The sequence below is a fragment of the Bombina bombina genome, chromosome 8 (genome assembly GCF_027579735.1).
Source record: "Bombina bombina isolate aBomBom1 chromosome 8, aBomBom1.pri, whole genome shotgun sequence".
NCBI lineage: Eukaryota > Metazoa > Chordata > Amphibia > Anura > Bombinatoridae > Bombina > Bombina bombina.
In genome coordinates, this window is record NC_069506.1 from 126575330 (window position 1) to 126594472 (window position 19143).

General features: G+C 36.4%; 1 protein-coding gene across 1 annotated transcript in view; it reads right to left on the reverse strand.

The window, feature by feature from the left end:
• Positions 1–1186: 1186 nt before the first annotated feature.
• CLDN19 (claudin 19) overlaps positions 1187–19143 on the reverse strand; it is a 109008-nt gene continuing 91051 nt past the window's right edge. The window contains exon 5 of the mRNA XM_053690567.1: positions 1187–1786. Within this exon, the coding sequence (XP_053546542.1) occupies positions 1744–1786 (43 nt within the window). The 3' untranslated portion in view covers positions 1187–1743. The remainder of the gene's footprint in view (positions 1787–19143) is intronic.

Genomic DNA, 19143 nt, shown 5'->3' on the forward strand with positions numbered 1-19143 from the left:
GTATAATGTCGGTGGCGGCGGTGTAGGGGGTGGCAGATTAGGGGTTAATAACATAATGTAGGTGGTGGTGGGCTCCGGGAGCGGAAGGATAGGGGTTAATAAGTTTATTATAGTGGCGGTGGGCTCGGGGAGCGGCAGGATAGGGGTTAATAGGTTTATTAGAGTGGCGGTGGGCTACAGGTGCGGCGGTTTAGGGGTTAATAACTTTATTTAGTTGCGACGGGGTCCGTGAGCAGCGGGATAGGGGTAAAACAGTGTAGTATAGTGTGGGTGTTTGGTGACAGTATACCAATAAAGCTGGGGAAAAGCCGAAGAGCAGCGAGATAGATGACTGTCAGTTAACAACAGTCTGCTGCTCATCGCGCCGTACTTGGTGCAAGGCTTTTTGACAGTTTTTTTGGTAACTTTGGAGAACGTATTCAGGTCCGCGGCAGCAAAGTTAGGCGATCTTAGGCAAGCGTATTGGTGCCGTCGAATGCAAGTAAGTTGACGGCTTGATAAGTAGATGCCTATAGGTGAACAGATGGTGGTCTAAAATAGGAAACGGCGACAGGTGACATCAGAGATAGAGCAGAGGTAGAATACCAGATCAATAGAGTGTTCATTGCGGCAAGTGGGAAAGAGGGAAAATTGTGAGAAACCAAAGGAGTTTGTTAGTGAGAGAAGTTTAGGCAGCAGGGGCAGATGGGTTATCAATGAGGGTATTGAAGTCCCCTAAAATTAAAGCAGATAAATTTGTAGAGAGAAAGTGAGGAAGCCAGGCGACAAAGTTTTCAAGGAATTGTAAGATTGGTCCAAAGGGGCGATAGAAGACTGCCGCTCTGAGAGAGAGGGGGGAGAGCAGGCGAATGCAGTAAACTTCAAAGGAGGAAAAGGAGAAAGATGGAATCGTAGGCAGGTCCTGAATAGGTGTAGGAGGGGGAGATTAAGTTTCCATCAACACCATGAAGTCTCTCACCTAGCCTACGGGTATGGCTAAAGTGGAGACCACCATGTGTGAGAGCAGCAACAGAAACAGTGTCAGAAGAAGATAGCCAGGTTTCAGTAATTGCTAAAAGGTTAAAAGCGTTCTTACAAATCATAAATCTGGTTCACAGTCACCTTGAAAACGATTCATCCTCATATAAATAAATTGATAATTTTGTGTATGTGTGGATAATATTTATATAAAAAATAGAGAGTAAAATATGGTTGTTATTGTAATTTTTATTAAGAAGAAAGTTAGACACACTAAATATTTTAAACTGAAGTACATATCCTTTATATACAGTTTGAAAAAAAAAATACATTTTTGTATAAGTTGTCTATTTTTTTCCCATTTTTTTAATATTCTACAGTTCCTATAGGTCTGCAGTGTTACTGTCTGGCAATATATTGACTTACAGATTTAGCATGTTAGATAAAAAGGCACTTTACAAAGATCTGAAATTTACAGATTAGAATACATTGTTTAAATAATACTAAAATGAAGGAAACAATGAAAATCACAAACATAATATTTTATAGGTAATCAGGCTGTTCTCTTTCATTTACAAAAGCTCTATGGTCAAGTGTTCCGTCCTACAACTTTGCCATAAGCTGCTTTGGCATTTATAAAGTTCAGTAAGAGACTGTTCTTTCAAATGTCGCATTCTTCATGCAGACTCAAAACACCAAATCCTATTTTCAGCCTGCTCCATTGTCCTCATTGCAAAACATGGTCGTGTCTCTTCATTAGAGAGAGTTTCATTTAGTTGTCAGCAATTAACTTGTTTCTTCTTTTTTCTTGCTAGGCACTTTTGTGATTCTAAACAAAATAATGAGCGTATTACAAAACAAAAGGTTATAAATGTTGCTTAATAGGATTATGCTTTAACATTTTGCACAATGGTATAATAAAGTGCACCTAAAATAGAAAAAAAGCAAATGATTCCCTCATGTAGCTTAAACCAGGTTGCCCATACTTTAATGAGATAGGATCTACGTCTTGGGTCTTACTCTTTGTCAGTGGCATATTTAGGTTTTGTGCTTTCCTAGGCACTCAAAATTCTGCTGCCCCCCACCCCCAAGGTTTTAGGCTGTTACATTTTTTGGTCAAGGAGTGAATTTTTTTATGGGGTTTCCAAAATAAATGTTCACACACACAGACACATACACAAACAGAGTTAGTCAAATACACACGCATGCACACACACACACAGACACATAAACACACAGAGTTATAGACATAAACATGCACACACAGACACATACACACACAGAGTTATACAAATACACACGCATATACACACACATAGACACATACACACACACAGAGTTAGTCACATAAACACACGGAATTAGTCACATGCGCACACATATACACACACAGACACATACACACACGGAGTTATACACATACATACACACACAGAGTTAGTCACATGCACACACATATACACACACAGACACATACACACATGGAGTTATACACATACACACGCACACACACACATACACACACATATACTGACACTGACATACACAGACACACATATATCTATTTTTTGCTGCAATATGTATAAAAAACAAACACAGATTTCTTGAAACAATACTTTCCCAAACACAATACTGTATAAAATCCAATCTGATTATATAATATATATATATATATATATATATATATATATATATATATATATATAATTTTAAAAAAGTGAATTCTCACCACTTTAAAAAATGTTAGCAAAAGAAAATGAAAATCATTTAATGTTAATAGGGATTGAAATGTCTGCTTGAGGTTTAAGCTTGGAATACAAATCAAAGTAAATTATAATTGTTGTTGTTATTATTATTATTTTAAGGTGGACATAGAGACCATTTCATACACAACAATAGCAGCCATCTAAAAGGTAAGCAGTGATGAAGCAGTTATATTAATCTGGCAACCAATTAATATGAATAATTAATATTTGGACATTAAAGGGACATGAATTCCAAAATTAAACTGGTTCAGATATAGCTCACAAGTTTAAGACTAGGCTCAGGAGCAGCAGTGTACTGCTGGGAGCTAGCCAGTGATTGGTTGCTACGCACAAATATGACTCTTGTCATTGGCTCACCCAATGTGTTCAACTGACGTCCAGTACTGCATTGCTTTTCTATAGCTGAAATTAACCCCTACAGTGTAATAATAAAATGTTCTAACACATTTAGAGCACTTTTTTCACTTGTATGTCCCTTTAATTTTGTTGGTGTATTTATCAGCAGCAATTGCCACCAACGTGTTACGTTATGTAATTATGAATATTAACAATTAATAGCAGTATAAAATTATTGTCAGCAATATCTCCCATTAATATAGCAGCATCTTGTCAATACACTCCATCCAATAAGATTTTAAATCTCTGTAGTGTAGCCCAAAATAACACTATTGAGTTATCTATAAATTTGACAACAATAATATTATTAAAAAGTAATATTTAATCTCAATGTAAAATATTCCTAAATTCTGACCAGTTAATCTTTATGTACACATTTATTATATTTATGTAGTAACTGAATATCAACTATGCCCAGTTATAACTATCAATTGATAAATACAATATTAAAATATAAAGCAGACTATAGAGATATTTAGATAAATTACTATTCAAAAGATATTGTTTATTATCCCATGAATGGATGAAATATTTCTATAAATTAACATTAACTCAAAATGAATCACTTAACAAATATCCCACATGAATTTTACTAGAACAATTTAGTTAGCCAGAAATGTTAACCAATTCAATATATATAACTTATTTAACAACATTATATCCAAATCTCACTGTAAAATCTTAACTAAACTCCCACAAATCTATTGAAATTTCCAGGGAATACGATTCACTATATTAACTATAATACTTAAAAAAAATCAACCAGAGGTTTTTACACAAATTTATCATCTCAACATATACTAATTAATATAACATTAAATAGATAGTTCCAACCAACACAACTAGTGCAATTTCTAAAATATATCACAGTAACTCAAACTAATTTATAAATATTAATGCCTGACCCTTTTCTCAATAATAATTGACTTAGCGCTAGTATATTTAATATATGAAATACACTGGTCTATTTAATACTAGCGTTGCAATTATAAATTACCTCTTTAAATACCAGCTTCAATTAAACTACAGCAATAAAGAATATCTTTGCTTTGAAACATTAAAAATATAACAACATCAAACCGCTTAATACATTAGCAGTAAACCAATTTGAGAGTTCAATATTCCAGATATTTCTTATGGTCATACGTGAAGGTATCACTATTTTGCAAGGGAACAGGTCACAGGGTATCTCTCTTGCCCAAAGAGATTTTTCCAGCCAGGATTCAGAGAAAGTATGCCCAAACAGTGTGTATCTCTGTTTTACAAGTGAGCCTGTCCCTCTTTCTTGCATAGTGTGGGCTATATCCTTTGACATAGCTCCTCCTTCAATTTAGAATCATTCCATAGAATCTGGGTACGCCTTTAGCTCTCATTGGTTATTGGAAAATGCAGCTCTCCTAACAACCAAATACCTTTTGGTTGCATTCCCTCATGCGAACACTGGGGGGACAACAGGAATTTGGAATGTAGTTTAATTTGTCAACGATATTAACTGCTTAAAAAAATATATATTTTTATAGAAATGTTCATTCAAAACATCCATAATTTCCCAATTTTAATAAACTATTTGTTTAGTATATGGCCCATCTAATACTGAGCGTGTATTTTCAAAACCAAACATGGGTATATTTTGATATACATATTTCCTACTATTTTATATCATATATATATAGTCTGTAAGTAGCAGTCTGATGTAATTATTCATATAGCCATATCTATATTTGAGCATCATTATTATTTACTATTTAATATATATATCTTATTTCATCATTCCATATGTCTTAATAATTTTTGAGTATGGATTAATATCTAGGATTATATTCATAGGATCGCTTATTTAGTAGGCATTCATTTCAAACCCTCTGTAATTATTGGTATATCAGATGTCAGAAATTAAAAAGATAATGTTGTTTAAACATTTTAAATATCAATACAGATACACATTCATTTCATTTCATATCCAAGACAGTATTTTAGACATCAGACACATTACTTATACAATGAGTATAAATGAAATATTTGAAAATCAGTTGTACTTTAAAATCTAAATTTTGATGCTTTCAACTTCTGCCATACCATCAAGTCTGGGTATCTGTGTATTGAGAAGGTACAAAGAGGCCCAGTGATGAATCAATATGCCTGTGCTAATTACTACATCCTGAAGATTTTGCTAGCTACTTCAAATACAAATCCAGACTGAGGGGCATATGTATCAAGCTCCATATGGAGCTTGATGCCCCGTGTTTCTGGCGAGTCTGATGACTCGCCAGAAACAGCAGTTATGAAGCAGCGGTCACAAAGACCACTGCTCCATAACCTGTCTGCTTGCTCTGAGCAGGTGGACAGACATCGCAACAATACAACCCGATCGAGTACGATCGGGTTTATTGACACCCCCTGCTGACGGCCTATTGGCCGTGAGTCTGCAGGGGGCGGCGTTGCACCAGCAGCTCTTGTGAGCTGCTGGTGCAATGATGAATACGGTGAGCATATTGCTCGCCGTATTCAGAGAAGTCTGGCGGACCTGATCTGCACTGGCGGATCAGGTCCGCCAGACTTTCATAACTAGAGGCCTGAATGTCTGTGGTCACTACAGGGATCTATGATAAATTAACTCTTCAGGCAGGAAGCCCTTATATGGACGTACAGACCTGGGCATATTATGTGATAAGCTTCTTTGAAGTGATATATCTTAGAGTCTGACAAATGTCTGCTTTAAACTCTGAGTTGTGTATTTGGGTATAGAGCATGGGGTTTCTTTGTCACCCACCTCAGTCATTTGCAAATGGTCAAAGTACTTCACATAATGCTGAAATATTACAGATATTATATGTTGATATATATATCAATTAAATATCACTCATCAATACCCTGACATAAATCCCCCTCTCCATTTTAAGATATGTGGGACACTTGTATTGGAATGGACTGGAATCCAGAGGTAATTGGTGAGTGTACTAACAGTATGCATCATAGACAGTCTTACTACAAAGAGAGTCCGTTAATTTTGAATCCTCATATTTATGTTCTTTAGCTAGATCTCTTATCTATGCTTTAACTACAGCACTTCATTAGTGAATTTGGGGAAATTAACTTTCATTCTCCCTCTATAACTTTTAGTTGGGAACTAGGGTGGCATGCCTTCAGGTTAATATGGACCCATTTATCCATAAAAGTTTTAATTTTTTTTAAAAAATTATTTTTATTTAGAGAGAAGAGGAAACAGCACAATAAGTCCATGATACATTATGGAAATGACAGACGCAGCTGTGTAAATAACATCATCTACATGTTAACAATCAATATCTCCATCTGTCAAGGAGAGATACAGAAATATGGCTATCAGTACAACAATTATGTCATAGAGAAAACATTATCAAACAGATGTATCTGTCCCCTCCAATTCTCTCATACATCCATTTTATATATTATTATTTTTTAAACTACTACTAACTGTCATAACCCAGTCAACTAACCTCCCCTAACAAGCAAGCCAGTATTCGATTCAATGAGTCCCGGGAGAGGTCTAGTATTCGCTTCGATGAGACCCAGGGGCGAAGGGAGGAAAGAAGAAAAAAAAAATAAATAAATAAAAAAGGGGAGAAGGTAAGGAAAGGGACCAGTCAATATTCAGAGTTACAACACCCATTCGATCATTACATTCACACAGTCTCAGTGAATTCAGTCAGGCGGGTCTCGGTAAGGAAAGACATGAGACCACTCTCCTCTCATGGAGTCTTCTAGAAATATAACAGAGTCTCGAAATAGGGATCCTAATTTTATAGGCAACTGGAGATATTTTGTCTGTAATGACAAAATTACTCTTCCATGACGGAAGGATTTTTCTCTCCTTGGCCTTGTCCCTTCCAAAATTATAAAGATAAACTTTATCATTTATTTCATATTCCTTTTTAGAAGTTTTGACATCATAATAAGTTTTAGCGGCAGTTTCGGTCTTCTCTATGTTCCTTTGAGCAAATGCAAAAACATATTACAGCTGCTTCCTTAAGTTTTCAACATATTGAAGTGCAGTAGCTGTTTTTATTGTTTATTTGATGTTTATTTGATGATAAATTTAGCTCCACTTCAACCCTCAATACCAACGTTGCCTACGGTAGCGGAAAGCTGGAAAAATGTGCTTGTGCACGATTTCCCCATAGGAATCAATGGGGCTGAGCTGGCTAAAAAAAAAACTAACACCTGCAAAAAAGCAGCGTTCAGCTCCTAACGCAGCCCCATTGTTTCCTATTGGGAAATGAATTTTATGTCTGCACCTAACACCCTAACTTGAACCCCGAGTCTAAACACCCCTAATACTACACTTATTAACCCCTAATCTGCCGCCCCCGCTATCGCTGACAACTACATTATATTATTAACCCCTAATCTGCCGCTCTGGACACCGCAGCAACCTGCATTATAGCTATGAACCCCTAATCTGCTGCCCCTAACATCGCCGACACCTATATTATATTTATTAACCCCTAATCTGTCCCCCCCAATGTCGCCGCCACCTACCTACACTTATTAACCCCTAATCTGCCGACTGGACATCGCCCCCCACTATAATAAAAGTATTAACCCCTAAACCGCCGCACTCCCGCCTCGCAAACACTATAATAAATTTTATTAACCCCTAATCTGCCCTCCCTAAGATTTCTGCCACCTACCTACAATTATTAACCCCTAATCTGCCGCCCCCAACGTCACCGCTACTATAATAAAGTTATTAACCCCTAAACCTAAGTCTAACCCTAACCCTAACACCCCCCTAACTTAAATATAATTTAAATAAAATGAAATAAAATTACTATCATTAAATAAATTATTCCTATTTAAAACTAAATACTTACCTGTAAAATAAACCCTAATATAGCTACAATATAACTAATAATTACATTGTAGCTATTTTAGGATTTATATTTATTTTACAGGCAACTTTGTATTTATTTTAACTAGGTACAATAGCTATTAAATAGTTAATAACTATTTAATAGCTACCTAGTTAAAATAAATACAAATTTACCTGTAAAATAAATCCTAACCTAAGTTACAAATACACCTAACACTACACTATCAATAAATTAATTAAATAAATTAACTACAATTATCTAAACTAAAATACAATTCAATAAACTAAAATATAATACAAAAAAAACAAACACTAAATTACAAAAAATAAAAAAAATTACAAGAATTTTAATCTAATTACACCTAATCTAAGGCCCCTAATAAAATAAAAAAGTACCCCAAAATAATAAAATTCCCTACCCTAAACTAAATTACAAAGTAATCAGCTCTTTTACCAGCCCTTAAAAAAGCTTTTTGTGGGGCATTGCCCCAAAGTAATCAGCTCTTTTACCTGTAAAAAAAAAATACAATCCCCCCCAACATTACAACCCACCACCCACACACCCCTACTCTAAAACCACCCGATCCCCCCTTAAATAAACCTAACACTACCCCCCTGAAGATCACCCTACCTTGAGCCGTCTTAAGCCAGCCGGCCACCGATGTTCCAGAAGTGGACATCCAGAGCGGCAGAAGTCTTCATCCGATCGGGGCAGAAGAGGTCCTCCAAGCGGCAGATGTCTTCATCCAAGCGGCATCTTCTATCTTCAATCAACCGGAGCGGAGCGGAGCCATCTTGAATCCAGCCGACGCGAAGCCATCCTCTTCTTCCGATGTCTTAATGAAGGTTCCTTTAAATGACGTCATCCAAGATGGCGCCCCTCGAATTCCGATTGGCTGATAGGATTCTATCAGCCAATCAGAATTAAGGTAGGAAAAATCTGATTGGTTGATGTAATCAGCCAATCAGATTGAACTTCAATCTGATTGGCTGATTGGATGAGCCAATAGAATTGACCTCGCATTCTATTGGCTCATCCAATCAGCCAATCTGATTGAACTTCAATCAGATTGGCTGATTATATCAACCAATCTGATTTTTCCTACCTTAATTCCGATTGGCTGATAGAATCCTATCAGCCAATAGGAATTCGAGGGACGCCATCTTGGATGACGTCACATAAAGGAACCTTCATTCGGCCTTAGGACATCGGAAGAAGAGGATGGCTCCGCGTCGGCTGGATTCAAGATGGCTCTGCTCCACTCTGGTTGATTGAAGATAGAAGATGCCGCTTGGATGAAGACATCTGCCGCTTGGAGGACCTCTTCTGCCCCGATCGGATGAAGACTTCTGCCGCTCCGGATGTCCACTTCTGGCCCATCGGTGGCCGGCTGGCTGAAGACGGCTCAAGGTAGGGTGATCTTCAGGGGGGTAGTGTTAGGTTTATTTAATGGGGGATCGGGTGGTTTTAGAGTAGGGGTGTGTGGGTGGTGGGTTGTAATGTTGGGGGGGGTTGTATTTTTTTTTACAGGTAAAAGAGCTGATTACTTTGGGGCAATGCCCAGCAAAAAGCCCTTTTAAGGGCTGGTAAAAGAGCTGATTACTTTGTAATTTAGTTTAGGGTAGGGAATTTTATTATTTTGGGGGGCTTTTTTATTTTATTAAGGGGCTTAGATTAGGTGTAATTAGATTAAAATTCTTGTAATATTTTATTATTTTTTGTAATTTAGTGGGGGTTTTTTGTATTATATTTTAGTTTATTGAATTGTATTTTAGTTTAGATAATTGTAGTTAATTTATTTAATTAATTTATTGATAGTGTAGTGTTAGGTGTATTTGTAACTTAGGTTAGGATTTATTTTACAGGTAAATTTGTATTTATTTTAACTAGGTAGCTATTAAATAGTTATTAACTATTTAATAGCTATTGTACCTAGTTAAAATAAATACAAAGTTGTCTGTAAAATAAATATAAATCATAAAATAGCTACAATGTAACTATTAGTTATATTGTAGCTATATTAGGGTTTATTTTATAGGTAAGTATTTAGTTTTAAATAGGAATAATTTATTTAATGATAGTAATTTTAGTTTGTTTTATTTAAATTATATTTAAGTTAGGGGGGTGTTAGGGTTAGGGTTAGACTTAGGTTTAGGGGTTAATAACTTTATTATAGTAGCGGCGACGTTGGGGGGGCAGATTAGGGGGTTAATAAATATAATATAGGTGCCGGTGATGTTAGCGGCAGCAGATTAGGGGTTCATAGCTATAATGTAGGTGGCAGCGGTGTCCGGTCGGAAGATTAGGGGTTAAATATTTTTATTATAGGGTTTGCAATGTGGGGGGGGCCTCGGTTTAGGGGTTAATAGGTAGTTTATGGGTGTTAGTGTACTTTGTAGCACTGAAGTTAAGAGTTTTATGTTCCGGCATTAGCCCATAAAACTCTTAACTACTGACTTTTTTTTGCGGTTGGAGTCTTGGTGGTAGAGGGTCTACCGCTCACTTCTTCCAAGACTCGTAATACCAGCATTAGGCAAATCCCATAGAAAAGATAGGATACGCAATTGACGTAAGGGGATTTGCGGTAGCCTCGAGTCGCTGGAAAAAAGTGAGCGGTAGACCCTTTCCTGCCTGACTCGAAATACCAGTGTTAGATAAAAAGCAGCGTTAGGACCCCCTAAAGCTGCTTTTTAAGGCTAACGCAGATCTCACAATCTAGGCGTTAGGGAACTTTTTTCGTATGAAGGCAGCCACATCAAATTTTAGAATTTATTATGGCATCAACCTTTTTCTTCTGAGGATTTAACCCTTCAGAAGTAATTTTATGTCCTAAGAAGTTTACACAGGTACGGCACCACTGAGCTTTTTGTAGGGATAATTTGACACCTGCCCATTTCAATTGGCTGAGGACATGTTTAAGCTCTGGGATGTGTTTTTCAAATTCTGTGCTTTTGATTAACACTTCATCAGCATAGGATAACGTCCCCCTTTCCAGTGCATCAATACTGCAAATTCATATCCTGAATTTATGTTTCCAAACAGGAGTCTTTGGAATGCATATTGGACTTTCTGGAAGGAAACTGCTAGCTTATACTGGTCTTCCTCATGTACCTTTATGGTCCAATATCCCTGCGCACAATCAATGGCAGTGAATATCTTAGATCCCTGCATCTGCGCTAGGCACTGGTCAATGTATGGCACAGGCCAGCCAGAAATGTACACTTGTTTGTGTGCTGACTTAGGACAGCTAAACAAACGCCATTGTCCATTGGGTTTAAGAATACCTAGAATAGGATTATTATAAGAGCTATGCACCTGTCTGTTGATACCCCTTTCTTCCAAGTTCCTTATGATTTTTGCAAGTGAATCATTTGAGGCTAAAGGGAGTCTGTATTGTTTAACAAATACAGGTGGTTCATTTGGATCTGTTGGATTCTTGCAATGTGTAGGTCTGTAGTCCCACAGTCATAAGAATCCATAGCAAAAATATCCTGGTATTCCATCAGGTGTTCTTGTAGCTGTTGGCGTTCATCATCACTGGAACAGCCATTAGCTAAAGAGATTTAATCTTCAACTATTTGCTGAAATCCTGGAAAGATTTCAGGCTGTCTTTTCTCATAGGCTTCTTCAAGCCTAGATGTGAAGTCCCCTTGATTATAATTTACATTACCCCCATGATTCTGGATATTGGGGTATTCTAGTTCTTTGATCGGTTGATCAAGTGCTAGGGAGGCTTCTTCAATTTTACAGATGCCTTCCTCTGAGCTAAAAGGGTAAATAGATTGAATTGAAAAAAATTCTTCTGGCATAGATGCAAGGGATTGTTCTTCAGCTAAGTACCTTTCAGGTATTAGCCCAATTACATTGTTCTGGAATCCAAAAGTATAATAACTGTATTCCAGAGCATATCCTATGGTATTTTCCTTGGATAAGGTGGTTCCTGTGGGGTCATTTTATGCACAATAACATGTATGGGAATAGTTCCAATATTTACCATAGGAGCATGGGCCATTGTTATACCCATATTTTACATTCTCTGGGAGATTCATATTAGTGCTTCAGAAGTTTTTAACTTCTGACCCCTTTTTATCTGTACGGGTTAGAGAAATTTATCAGCCCCAGCAGGTATTGCAATATCATTAGACACCTGCATATTCACACAGTATATGGCATTTGCTGATTTGATTTCAGGGCTGCATTTTCATCCTAAAATACTTCAGGGTCCTCTTTTAACCTGCTCCCGAGGCAAGAGTTAATCAACTCTATTTGTATTTGATTAGGGGGATTATTCAAAACTAAAAACAGGTGTTTAACTGATTTATTACCTATGGAAATAGATAATAAACATTTAGCTAAAATTTTATAGCTTTCAGAGTTATCATCTAGGTCATGGACCCAGTAATCTTGGGGAGAAAGATATTTAATCATTTTAGGATCTATTATTTGTGCTAATAAGCCTTGGCTTATATAGCTAGCTTCCTGTTTTACATTTAATTTAGCATACTTGGTTTTTCCAAGGTCATGCACTTGCATGGGGATAAATAAATCTCCCTTAAGTTTCTCAATCCCTGTAAGGAATTGGAAGTGATCGCCCCCTTTAGGGGACTTAGGATCCCCTAGGTGGAGAGATATGGTTAATACATCACCGTCTAGGGAAATATTGACTATTATCTATTTGTAGGACAGTTATTTCAGGTACAGAGCTATTCCTTAAATTAATTTTGACAGCATCTGGCTTCTCTTCCACCACATGACAGTTATGTCTGGTGTGAGGTATGCTGGACCATTCATAATTAATAGGTATTTTGACTTGTGACCAAATGATATTATTTATGCAATCAATTATGGTACTTAATCGCTTAAGAAGATCAATACCTATTATTAAACGATCATCTGGCAGATCCACTATAATGACAGGGTATCTTATTACCCTGTTTCCCAGCTTTAGCTTTAACTATGCAGTGCCCTAGATATTGAGAGAGTTACCCCCAACACCTTTTAATGAACCTTTTAAATTCAAATTTCAAAAGTTTAGGTTTGTAGGGTGTGAGTTCATTTAGCTGTGTGTAATACCTATAAGATAAAATAGTCGCTTGAGATCCAGTATCAATTAATCCCATAATAGGGTTGGTAACTGAATCCTGGAGCTCAGCAAATACATAATACTTCCCTGCAGTTTCTGCTATTTCACACATGAAATTAGCATGTTTAAACATGGATTCATTACATTACCTAACGCGGTACAATTCTTACCAACCGCCTCCTCTATAATAGGGATAACGGGTTTCCTGCATATTGCATCGCAGTCAGGGCTTTCTTCTCCAGGTGAGGATTGCTCTGCACGTCCACCTATGGAAATAAGGCTTAGGGAGAACTGCAAAAGAGGATAGTTATTAATATTTCCAGGCTGAGGAAACCTGTCCTCACTGTCAGGCTTCTCATTTGATTTCCCTTTTTCTCAGGTAATACCAGAGTATTTATGCTTGTGCCTGTTGGCCACAGGCGGTACTCCAAAAAAAAGGATTATTAGGTTGCTGAGCCATAAGAACTTGACTCATATTAGCAAATTGTCCACATAATTGATTTAACTGATTACTAAATTGTATGTGACCTAAACCAGGAGACAAGAAGGCGCCACAATAGGGTAATAATGTCGGTGCAATTTAATATACTGAGGTGAGACGAATGATACTCACAAGCGAAACGGCACTATGACGTGCCTAAAATTGCAGACCGGGACCTCACAGTCGCCCGGTAGACCAAACAGGGCAGATGCAGCTCCCAGCCAAACATGTGATACGTGCAACCAATCGGGATCCCATCCAGGTACACACCTTCCCTTTCACACTCCAATTGTAGGATAGTTACGAGGAGGCGTGCGATGGCAAGGAACAACAATGTGAACTACTTTCATGCAAAATATGTGATGAAAGGTTTGTGTGAAGAGGGTAGACCAGCTCCAGCAGGATACAAATAAAACAATTTTATTTAAAATGTTTAAAATCCAGATTACAGCCTGATGAAATGGCTCTGTGCAGCTGAGAAACGCATTGCTGGATTTTAAACATTTTAAATAAAATTATTTTATTTGTATCCTGCTGGAGCTGGTCTCCCCTCTTTCCACAAACTTTTCATCACATCTTTTGCACGACCGTAGTTCACATTGTTGTTCCTTGCCATCGCACGCCCCCTCATAACTATCCTACAATTGGAATGTGAAAGGGAAGGTGTGTACCTGGATTGGATCCGGATTGGTTGCACGTATCACGTGTTTGGCTGGGAGCTGCATCTGCCCTGTTCGGTCTACCGGGCGACTGTGAGGTCCCGGTCTGCAATTTTAGGCACGCAATAGTGCCGTTTCGCTTGTGGGTATCATTCGTCTCACCTCAGTATATTAAATTGCACCGACGTTATTACCCTATTGTGGCGCCTTCTTGTGTCCTGGTTTAGGTCACGTACTGTTTGCATCCATTTCGGAAGAGCTGCCTCCCCTCTGGACATATCAGACTTTTTTCATCACTATTCCTGAGCGCACCTCTTTAGGGTGATTATACCCTTGGACTTTGATTACTAAATTGACCCACTTGGTTATATAAGCTATTTCTACCCATTCAATTTTAGATTGCTCACTATTAACATTTAATATGGATATTTCATAGGCCTCTAAGTGATCAATAATATAAGTGGTCCCCCTTTTGGAGAATACAGGTACTGCATTGCTTAAGAATTTAAATTTCTCTTAGGGGTGTTATACACCTTATTATGTGCATTTTGGGTTCTCCTAGGGACCTTATTGTATGGGCTGGAGCGCTCCCTATCTGTCCTTTTTTTACTACAGGGAGATCCCTTATGTGTATTATTATTATATGGGCTATCTGGGTTGCTGGCTCCGCCCTATGACTCACTATAATAACTGGCCTCTCCCTCTGGAGTGTAGAAATTCCCTGAATTTAAAACATTAGGTGACTGCCAATTTGGGAAGTTTATTTCTGAGCCAATCAGGGCGCTATGCATAAATTCTTCCCTTTTTAGTTCACCTCTCACAAATTCTTTTAGGGTTTTCATAATCTCATAATTATTCTCACTATTTTCATCACTAATGGAGGGGGCTTATTATTGCTGAGTTGCTCATTTAAGCTTTCTATTTTAGCGATTCATTTTTGGTTATGTTTATCTAAGGCGGCCATATTTTGTTTAAGTGTAATGATTCCATTTTGGCCTATTTCTAAATTTTCCTCGCATTTGGGTGATGAGCGAATTTAATCCCTTAGCAGCTGTAATTGCCATTCCTTTTCTATCATGTACGTGGATAGTTCATCATTAACACATATTATCAGCGGCCAAAATCTGAGTATTATCTCATCCCGTTTTTTAGAATTCTTGCATTGATTCTTTTTTAATAATTCTTGGAATAATTCACTTGTTTTTTGGCCTTAATGGTAAGCATATCAATATAATCATTTAAATCACCCGAAATATTAAATCTATTTTTTATGTGGCCAATAGCATTCATTCTGAGGGAGTCTGCCTTAGTAAGGGGCAAATTTTGGAGACACATTTCAATATTGTGTATAGATTCATTTGAGTCGCTTCTAGTAATAGACAGTGTGATTATAGCTTAGTATTTAATTGACTTAAAGCGCTAATACAATTTAAAAAAAATTTAATTTTAAAATATCACTAAAAAATGTTTTAGAATAATTTCTGCTTTACTACAAAATATATTATATCAATGTGATAAAGAATAATGATCTACAGCCATGCCACCAATAATGTTGGTGTATTTATCAGCAGCAATTGCCACCAACGTATTACGTATTGTAATTATGAATGTTAAAAATTAATAGCAGTATAAAATTATTGTCAGAGATATCTCCCATTAATATAGCAGAATCTTGTCAATACACTCCAATAAGGTGTTAAATCTCTGTAGTGTACCCCAAAATAACACTTTGAGATATCTATAAATTTGACAATATTATTATTATTAAAAATTAATATTTAATCTCAATATAAAATATTCCTAAATTCTGACCAGTTAATCTTTATATACACATTTATCATATTTATGTAGTAATTGAATATCACCTATGAACAGTTATGTCTATCAATTGATCAATACAATATTAAAATATAAAGTAGGCTATATAGATATTTAGATTAATTACTATTCAATAGATATTATCTATTATCCCATGAATGGACGAAAAATATTTCTATAAATTAACCTTAACTCAAAATGAATTACTTAAATATCCCACATGAATTTTACTAGAAAAATTTAGTTAGCCAAAAATATTAACCAATTCAATATATATAGCTTATTTAACAACATTATATCCAAATCTCACTGTAAATTCTTAACTTAACTCCCACAAATCTAATGAAATTTCCAGGGAATACAATTCACTATATTACCCAAAATAGTCTTATAATACTTTAAATAATCAACCAGAGATTTTTACACAAATTTATCAGCTCAACATATACCAATTAATATAGCATTACATAGTTCAAACTTAGCCACAACAACTAGTGCAATTTCTAAAATATATCACAGTAACGCAAATGAATTTATAAATATTAATGCCTGACCCTTTTCTCAATAATAATTGACTTAGCGCTAGTATATTTGATATATTAAATACACTGGTCTATTTAATACTAGCGTTGCAACTATAAAGTACCTCTTTAAATACCAGCTTCAATTAAACTACAGCAATAAAGAATATCTTTGCTTTACAACATTAAAAATATAACAACATCAAACCGCTTAATGCATTACCAGTAAACCAATTTGAGAGTTCAATATTCCAGATATAACTTATGGTCATACGTGAAGGTATCACTATTTTGCAAGTGTACAGGTCACAGAGTATGTCTCTTGCCCAAAGAGAGTTGTCCAGCCAGGATTCAGAGAAAGTTGTCCCAAATGGTTTGTAACTCTGTTTTACAAAATGAGTCTGTCCCTCTTTCTTCCATAGTGTAGGCTATATCCTTTGACATAGCTCCCCCTTCAATTTAGAATCATTCCATAGAATCTGGGTACGCCCTAAGCTCTCATCGGTTACTGGAAAATGCAGCTCTCCTGACAACCAAATACCTTATGGCTGCATTACCTCATGTCGAACACCGGGGGACAACAGGAACTTGGAATGTAGTTTTATTTGTCAAAGATATTGCTTAAAAATATATAAATTTTTTTTAGAAATGTACATTCAATATATCCATAATTTCCCATTATTAATAAACTATTTGTTCAGTATATGGCCCATCTAATGTAACTGATAATATATTTTCAAAACCAAACATGATATATTTTGATATACATATTTCCTACTATTTTATATCATATATATAGTCTGTAAGTAGCAGTCTGATGTAATTAATCATATAGCCATATCTATATTTGAGCATCATTATTATTTACTATTTAATATATATATATATCTTATTTCATCATTCCATATGTCTTAATCATTTTTGAGCATGAATTCATATCTAGGATTATATTCATAGGACCGCTTATTTAGTAGGCATTCATTTCAAACCCTCTGTAAATATTGGTATATCAGATGTCTGAAAATCAAAAGATTCATTTCACTTCATATCCAACACAGTATTTTAGGCATCAGACAAATCTCATATATATATATATATATATATATATATATATATATATATATATATAGTAGACAATTTCCAGTTCAGCCCACCGATAGCCAACACGCCTGGGTGCAATGATATAGCATCAAATAGAAAACAAGAGAATGCACTCTCAGGACTTTTTCCAAACAACCAATTTAATGGAACGTTTTCGGGGTTCACAACCCCTTCATCAGCATACAGAACAAACAAAATACAACTCATTTATAGTGTTACATACAAATTAAATCACACCAACCATAGTGTCTCTCCAAAAAAGTGCGCCAATATTTCGAGCTTGGAACGCATCTTGCGTTCCACAGTGCTGTCCGAAACCGGAAGTTTCATTACCTCACTTCCGGTTTACGGTTCCAATGTACAATCGTGAACTTAATCATAAAATTGTGCAATCTACATGTCTAAACATTCTTGTGTGACATACTAATGTAGAAAACTTAATATAGACAAACATGTGGAGCATTGTCACAGATGCCTAAAATTGTGATAAATAAATATTAGAAAGTGTTAGTGCATCAAGTTGGCCTGGTGACAGTAACCATGGTAATCGTATACAATATAAATTACCCAAAAGTGCCTTACCTGTGTTAAGTTTAAAACAGAATACCAACTAGACAGAACAACGATTTTCTTAGTGTGCAAAACAGCATAAATTCATGCTGGATATGCTCGTTGCCGTAAAAATAATAATAATGATTAAAATAATAATTGGACCATATATCAGTACGTGTGGTTGGAATGGCATTTTCTAAATAAGAAACAAGTGACATGCTGCAAATATGGATGGAAAAAGTTAAAGTGTATCGCCAATATGACATATAGTAAACTTGGACCCACTGACAGTTAGCATGAATGTTGCTCCAATCGATATGCGAACACATAGATGCATAAAGTGAGAGTAATATGTGGTGAAAGGAATATGTGGGATATTGTAGGGCTGTGCAATTAATCAGCTATACCGCTGGGGCATCACCTCATGTTCATATAAAGTAAATTTGGCCATCGGGCGGTTATAGCATACATCAGCCCAAATACAGATGCAGATGATTATATGTAGTGGCTGGGAAAAAGTATAAGGGTGGAAACCTTATTTTGGAATTATAGCCTCAAACATGACTGCAAAGCAACCTATATCACAAAATAGAAGAGATAATGATAATAAGGACATGTAGCGCATATAAACAATCCCCACATCAGAGATTTCTCCAAGTGGGTATAGTAGTATTCATATCCGCTTTAAGACTGGTGGTGCGTGTTTGAACAATGGGTAATTGCACAGGGCAGACCAGGCTTCCACAGAGAAGATGGAGACAGATGTCCCCCCTGCTCCGTGCCGTTAGGTGCACAACACTTCCCCCTACAAATAGGGGCAAATGAAATGTGTACCAAAACGGAGCCACAATGTCCACCTGACATACCCCAAGTATGTAGCACCCCAATTGTTGATCACATAATGCTCTTAAAGTCCGGCATGGTATTCAAGCCTCCTGGTTGTATCGTGCCCAGTC